At 41.2% G+C, this 8,119-nt stretch overlaps 1 protein-coding gene across 1 annotated transcript; it reads left to right on the plus strand.

The window, feature by feature from the left end:
* The first annotated feature begins 6,674 nt into the window (after positions 1-6,674).
* Positions 6,675-7,074, plus strand: LOC146617588 (inositol polyphosphate-4-phosphatase type I A-like). Its single transcript, XM_085372914.1, has 2 exons — positions 6,675-6,887; positions 6,953-7,074. Exons 1-2 carry the CDS (start codon positions 6,675-6,677, stop codon positions 7,004-7,006), a joined length of 267 nt encoding a protein of 88 aa, XP_085229040.1. The 3' UTR covers positions 7,007-7,074.
* Positions 7,075-8,119: the final 1,045 nt, after the last annotated feature.

Raw genomic sequence — 8,119 nt, forward strand, 5'->3', positions numbered from 1 at the left:
AAATGAATGTGTACTTCTGTCTTATTTGGGTCATTTTTGTAGTTTTTGTAGACAGACTACTGTAATTTCTCAATAAAATGTCGCTTATTATCGCTCACTCTCAAGAACAAAAACGTGAGTAATTTCCCAGTAGCTCACCATATTTGGGATCTTCTAACATCCACACTTCATGTTTAAACGGTGGTGCGGAGGCGGTGTACCGTCGCAGGCCGGATGTAGCATTCAGCGCGGTGTGCCTTTTTTTCAGTTGCTAAGCAACAGATTTGTCCCGCCCCTTTCGTTATGACGAGCCGGGCCAGTCCTTTGACTGGTGACGTTACAAAGAAACGTCAGGTGACGTTACAAAGAAACCTTAAACCGACCTTATATATAGACCTGGCTGTTCAGTTGAAACGCATTCACACAGCGGGACAGCAGCGCTTTAAACGTTCAAACACGGAGTTTAACACAAAACAACATTTTAGACATAAAAAACAAAAAAGTGAAATGGCAAGCTCGAACTGTAACACAATGACAAATGATGAAACAGTTCAGACCAATGGGGATAATTCTGCAGTACATGCTTTGGTATCCCTCTTGAATAACTTGTTCAGTAGTTTTTCGATCAAGCAGTGGGGAGAGCTTATCTCAGGCTATCCGGATTGCTTCACTGCTAAGCGGCTTGTAGGTTTTGTAGAGGACGTAATGGACCTGTGTGCACAGTCAGTAGCAGTATCACCACTGAGGTCTTCCCAGAACTCCCCTGTACATGAAAACTGTTCTGTCCACACCACTACTGGCAAAACGGTTTTGTCACGTGTGAAATTTTTGGACGATTCTGCTGAGCAGGAGTTTGATACAGCACAGAATATAGATGCTAACAGCCAAGAAACAGCTAACACAGAAGAAAGCTGTCAAAATGCTGACCAACACAGTGCTGCAAAACCAGAAAACAATCCAATTCCAGATCCCCAGCAGCAGAAATCCTGTGTTGAACATGAAGCCAGCATCCCACCGTTAACAAACGTAAGTCAAACGGAGTCATATAAAAAGATACAGCATCACAGATCTTCTGTAGACTGTGAGCCACCTGAAAAAACCTTAGACTTTGAAAGATGGTTAGAGACATTAATTCAGGCTGTGCTTTCAAAGCTTGGTAAACTTTTAAAGTGCCCTCATTCTCACCAAAAACGTTTGTTGGATCTACTCTTGGACAAATTCAAGGGGATGGATTTGCATTTAGACCGAAAAGTGCAGAATTATTTTGACTGCATTGCTAATGCGATTTTCACTGATATTTGTGACAAATTACATAAATTGTCACTAATATCATTGAAAATGGGGAGGAGTGGGGAGGAGGATTCAATGAATTTAATGGAACAACCAATATTTAATATCATAACTACTTCAGTATTCCAAGAACACCTGTTGGCAGTAACAGTTACTGATAGACTGGAATCATATGAAAAGAAAGAAAGATGCAGACTTTCAGTGGAAATCTTTGTGGAAGGACTGATTTCCCAGGTTTCAAAAAAATCAGGCACAGTCTTCAGCATTGAAAGTGCTGAAGCTATCTCCAACCGGCTTACCATGAAAATCTGGACTGAAATCAGGGCCAGATACGACAAAATCCCACCAGAGAAGTTCAAGAAACTCAGCGAGAGGGTTTTCAAATCCCTCTGTAAAAGATGGAAGCATGCATCTTTGGTGACATTCTGGCAATTAAACTTCCAAGATCTTGATGAAGATATTGTTAAAACTTTCAAAAGAAAGATATTCACAGAACCAAGTTGCATATCTAAGTGCTTCTCATCGGTGCGGGCATTTTTTGGGAGGTGTAAGGGAAGAAACAAAGTTTCCACTTTATAGTGACATCGTGATATCAACAGCAAAATATTTTCTAAAACTCACTGGACACTTTAAATGAGCTAGTTTTACATTTAGATCAGATCAAGTCATTTTTGAAATCCCCAGGAATGGTCGCGGCAGATGGCCACCCCGCCCTGAGCCTGGTTCTGTCGAAGGTTTCTTCCTCTTAAAAGGGAGTTTTTCCTTCCCACTGTCGCCTCGTGCTTGCTCAGAGGGGTTTGTTCTTTTGGGGTTTTCTTTTTAATACTGTAAGTTGTTACCTTACAGTGTGAAGCACCTTGAAAACACCATTGTTTCCTTTGGTGCTATACAGATTGAAGTGACTTGCACTGACAACATAACTAAGCTGGGACTTTAATTTAACATCAATAAAATTATAAAAATATTACATCTTGATTTCTGCTTGTTTTCATTGTCTGTGACTTAATGAATACAAATGTGTAATTTAACAGATTTTTTCTTTATGTTAGTCTGACCGGTGATTCCACGTTGGCCTTAGGTGTTGGCGCGGATACGCTGCAGCCCCTGAGCCATTAATGGCCCAGCACACTACAGTAAAAACAAAACAACAGCCATCTGTCCAACTAGGAAAGGAAAATAATAAACTGCCTCCTTGGAGGCAACCTGACTCAAAACAGTTGCAGTCCAACTCAGACCGACTGCAATCACTCTCAGGCAGATTGATGAAGATCTGCAAATAACTGTTGTCTAATTTATAAACGCAGACAGATTGCCAACACGTCTGTTCACAATAGAGGACTGTACTTACATGGTTGCAAACTGGTTGTTATCTTGCTTATATGAAAACATTACTTTGGAGCAATGAAACTCAAACACATTCATTTTTAAAATGCCTCAAAATGAAATTTTGAAGCATTTGGCTTTATGCTTTGAAAGTGCCGTTGTGAGTGGGAGTGTGAAATCCTTACTTGATGTGTTCCCTTTGCCTTTACTGTTTTCAGTTTTATCAGTTTTCAGTTTTATTTGTCATATGCAAGTTAGCACAGGGTCAACATTGCAATGAAATGTGTTTGACGAGCAGCAGTCACTCAGCAGCATGGTACAGTAGAAGAAAATATAATAAAATATAATAAAATAAAATAAAAAATAGAAAAATAGTAAAGAGCAAAATATTAGAGAGACGTGGTAAAAGAGAAAAGATGACTAAAAATATATATATATATGTATCTATAAATATATGTACACTAGTGATTAAATAAGAAAATCTTGAAAAGAAATATGACGGGAGGTCAGATGGGATATTGCACAGGAATGAGCAGCAGAAAATTACAGTATTACTCAGACTTTTAATAGTCATATTGTCAGTTTTGGCCGACGGTCATGGGTCACTTCCACTAAAATAGCACGAGACTGGAGTAAAATGTACTTTATTAATGAGAACACATGGTGATACAGCAAAGAATCCAACCCTTCTGAAAAGCAAATGGCTTCCTGTTATACTCTACCTGATTCAGGTGAGCATCTGGAATAGACCAAGTCTGGGGGTCAGCAAACCAAAGGGAAACAAAACCCTCCCCATAAGAAAACCACTACAATATAACCAACCCGTTCTCACTCCCAAAGCGTAACATCATAGACATATGAAGATTTGTAACAAGTCCTATAAATAACTCCATAACATATAAACTTCAGTCTCTTCTATATACATTAAAACAGCGGTCCCCAACCTTTTTTGCGCCACGGACCGGTTTATGCCCGACAATATTTTCACGGACCGGCCTTTAAGGTGTCACAGATAAATACAACAAAATAAAACTAGTACCGGTACCGGAAAAAAAGAAGATTTATTCATAACACACGTGAAAGACCCAGGAAAACAGAGTTAACGATAAAAACGATAACAAAATAACGATAAAAAACGATAAAAACTCTGAAAACCATACATTTCACACCCGAGCCTCATCTCTCGACCAAACGACGGTCCGTGGCCCGGCGGTTGGGGACCGCTGCATTAAAACACCTTAACCACAGTTAGGTTTCAGCCCTCGCTGACTCAGAACAAAGTAAGACAATCAGAGTTCGATTGGTTTTTACTTGTGCAGGGGAAGCCTGGTCGGATTCTCAGAGTTGCAAGCTCTACACCCAAACTCAGACAACTCCAACTCCAGCCTCCACTCGCAGCCTTTTATTGAATGAAAACAGTTACACAACCGCCCATTGTAAACCCCATATGTTGTGTGGTAAAAGCTAAGGCACTGTGTGTGTGTGTGTGTGTGTGTGTGTGTGTGTGAGTGAGAGAGAGTGTATGTGTGTCTGTATACATGACTTCCTGCTTACAAACGTTTTAACCGCATCTCTAGTCATAAAAGGGTCATCTCCCCTCAACCTCGTATATGGCTTAACCTCTCTAACAGTCCACCATTTACATGGTGAGCCCATAAAGGGCAGGAAGTGAACATTCCTTACCAAATAAGGAAACCAGAATCTTATATAGATTGTGCCTGCAGTTGAAAACTATAGCTAGTAACATCCCCAACATCCTACATGTGGGGGAGGAACAGAAAATATCTGAACATACAGTTCAAGACAAGGTCCAAGCACAATAATGACAACTTTTAACAAAATCACTCCAACACACTCCCCTAGCCTGGCACATTGGTTTTCTCCAGGAGCTCATAAGCAGGTGATTGAGCTGCTTTTACTCTTTACAAAGTGAGTACTGTTAACACTTCTCTTTTTACATATACAACTAATTTAGGTTACAGACAAATGATTAAATGTGAACAGCTCTAACACGGGTTCTTTTCCTGACACAGGTAGGATGGCCAGTCCCCCTGTCTCTTCACCTTTAACGAGTCACTTAAATAACAACCCAAAAAGCCTAATAAAGAATCACAATCAACCAGTGTGTGTTTTTCTTCATTACGGTTTTTAAATACAAATCAGTCAGTCAATTAATAAAAATACAAGTAAGGGTAATGGAACCCCTGGTCTCCATTACACACATAAATACCATAAAGACACTAAGTCGTAGAGCTCTGAACTCCTTGCTTCTATGATATTTACACTTCTTCTTGGCCTTCTCCTTCACTCTGAGTCACTCCAGGATAAACGCATCAGCTCAGACATACAATAATTAAAATATGTGTAGGTGACCGTTTGGCAGAAGACGATGTCGAGGCGGTACTGCAGTGACACGTCCGTGGCTATCGTCGGGGCGGTGTCCTGCATCAGAAGGAAGTCAATAGACTTCTTGGCTTTGTTGCTCATCATGGCGCTGTAGTCCGTGGGCGTGGCCTGCAAAAAGTGTAAATAAACCATCAGAGACCAAACACAAATATGCCTTCCAACCACTAGTTTAGACAACATCTTGCAAAGAGTGTGTATTTCAGAGTGCAGTTGTTTTTAAATTTGACAGAAACAGAAAAAAGGACGGAACAGAAGGACAACAGGGAAAGCAGAAGCACCGACACACTGAAATCTTTTAGGGTCAAGCTCCAGAACTAGCCACAAATCCTGCTGGAAAGAACCTAAAAATACTTAAAAATACTTGCAGAGATCGAATGGAGCCGTTAACTCAAAAGCCTGGTGTCAGGCATGTTCTTTAATAAATAAGAAACGAGCTGATATGTTACAGACCCCAGTCTTTATGTAAAGAAAAAGCTGACATTTAGAGAGAGAGGTCTGGGCTTCTCTGCTTGGGCTGCTGCCCCCGCGACCCGGCTCCGGATAAAGTGGAAGAAAGTGGATGGATGAATGAATCTTGAAAATGAACAAGTCTTCCAGTACAGAGTAAAATGTGAGAGTGAAAATATTGCGTGTACTTAAAACCCCTGGAGGGTCTTGGGTCGATTTGTGGCTATTTTCAAATTTTGATTACATGCCATTTGCACAGTGTTGAATGGACTATAGCCAAATTCTCCAAAAAAAAAGTTTGATATGATTTTATTTCAAAATTCAAGTCTGACTTCCTTCAATTAGCTTCAGTGGCTAAGCTACAGACAAACTTACACTATTGTGCTTAGTGGTCGATTTGTGCCCCATTGAAACCCATTATAAACGCTATTTTTCACTGCAAATTAATTACGGTCAAAGGGATCGTTGATGTTTAGCGTTCATTTTCATTTTGCAGGACGGGCCTTAGAGTTGTAATTTTTTTATTTGTCCACCGGGTGGCGCCCTTGCTCCACATTTGACCCCGGGCTGGAAAACAGCGGGCTGCTTAGATAGACCTGCGGGAAATGAAGCCTCATTTCCGGCGTGCAGCAGCGGCTTCGCCCGCTGATCGGGCGGGACAATTTTTTGGTCCCTAGGACCGTGAGAGGGTGCTTTTTTTTTTTTTAGTCAACAGGAAATGACGTATTTGTTGTCACGTGGTATCGGGCGTGTGTGCTGGAAAAACGGGTCCCCGGTGATCGTCTGAATTTGTGAAGCGAGTGGTATCGCATTTATCAAAGTCGGCTCCTCGTTGTTTTTTCTAAGCCACGATTAGGCTCATTGAGAGCAGGCATGTGCATGCAGACAGTGTTTGTTTTTACATCTGGTGGGTAACGTCCCTCCCTATATTTTTGGAACAGTACCTCTGAAGCTTGATTTAGATTTCTGCAGGAAATTTACGTTCTAACTTCAGATGTAACACCTCTTAACACTAAACCGGTCCATCATGCTGTTGTTTCCAGTTACAGCGTATATTTCCTGCTGAAGCATATTTCAGGCATAAGACAGAAACATTACAAAAATATACACCTGCAGGCCACTCTATTGTCTTTATTTGACTAAATGCACTAAATTGCTGCCACAAGCTTTTGAACACATGTACCTAATAAAGTGGCTGGTGAGTGTCCTCAGTCCCAGCTCGGATACAGATGTGTCGGTGTGTCTTTGTTCCCTGCAGTAGTGCCCTCTCCAGCTCAGTCATCATCCACATACCCCAGGACACTGTCCGAGCCAAAGAGATCATCGCCTACGTCAACACGCTGAAGACTCAGGTCAGCTATTACGCAGAGAGGCTGTCTCAAGCTGCCAAAGACCAATCGGCCAGCGGACTGGAGTGGACGCTCGCCAGTCTGGTTGACAAGGTACTAAAAGTGTTTGACGTTACGTGGGGACGCTTCATATTTCATTCATACCCTCTTCCTTTCAGACCCGTCAGCTGGTGGCAGTGTGCGGCTGCAAGCTGCTAGCTTCAGCTATTTAGGCCCTGAACGCAGTACGAGTACATCGCAACCAAAGCTTCTCCTTCCGCTGAGTCTGAACAAGTAGTGCTCCGCAATGACAAGGATACGCTGAGAGCAAAGTACAGCGGTCACAACAGCCAGTCGTCACTGCACGTGGACTGGCACGAAGAGGAGTGGGTGAGTTGATCAGCAGTTATTGGCTGTTTTCTGATTCCAGATTTTTTATTTCTTTAGCATGACAACAGACAAGCTTAGTTTCTTGGCACACATTGTGGATACAGCTTGATATCTTAACTACACTCTGAACTCTGTTTTTCTTTTCTTGTTGCTTCTTCTTCTTCTTGAGTCATCCCTCTCATGTTGATTTCCAGCTCAGGTCACTCCTTACTTTTAAGAAGTTGGAGGATTCGTGAGCAGATTTTTCCTTCACCATATCAGCCGACTTTATTCTATGAGAAAATACTCTTAAATGACTCGTCTTTAAAAAGTGTTCAGTGTTTTATGTCTGGTCTGTGTGTCATCTTTGTCTTTACAATGTTGCAGCAATACTTTAGTAATGATATGATATGATATGATATGATATGATATGATATGATATACCTTTATTAGTCCCACAAGGGGAAATTTAAATGTTGGTTTAGTGTAAGCTCAGCTTTTTAACTAATGTAAGAAGTGTTATGACTGACTCGTTTTTAATACCTAAATCTGGCCTCAGTGCACAAACCTAAATGAATCGGTACATATGAAAGCGCCCAAGTCACGAGCTGTGTTCAAGGACATGGATAAAACAAAAAGGTTCAAATTTGTGCCCAAAAACCCCACAAATCAGTGTCACTGTTTTAAAATCTGCTGCGAGACCGCTCTAAATGTCAGCTTTTTCTTTACGTAAAGACTGGGGTCTGTAACATATCAGCTCGTTTCTTATTTATTAAAGAACATGCCTGACACCAGGCTTTTGAGTTAACGGCTCCATTCGATCTCTGCAAGTATTTTTAAGTATTTTTAGGTTCTTTCCAGCAGGATTTGTGGCTAGTTCTGGAGCTTGACCCTAAAAGATTTCAGTGTGTCGGTGCTTCTGCTTTCCCTGTTGTCCTTCTCTTCCGTCTTTATTTCTGTTTCTGTCAAATTTAAAA

Source organism: Diplotaxodon limnothrissa, linkage group LG15, assembly GCF_057381915.1.
Source record: "Diplotaxodon limnothrissa isolate DT_005_m linkage group LG15, D_limnothrissa_male_GT1.1, whole genome shotgun sequence".
Classification (NCBI taxonomy): Eukaryota; Metazoa; Chordata; class Actinopteri; order Cichliformes; family Cichlidae; genus Diplotaxodon; species Diplotaxodon limnothrissa.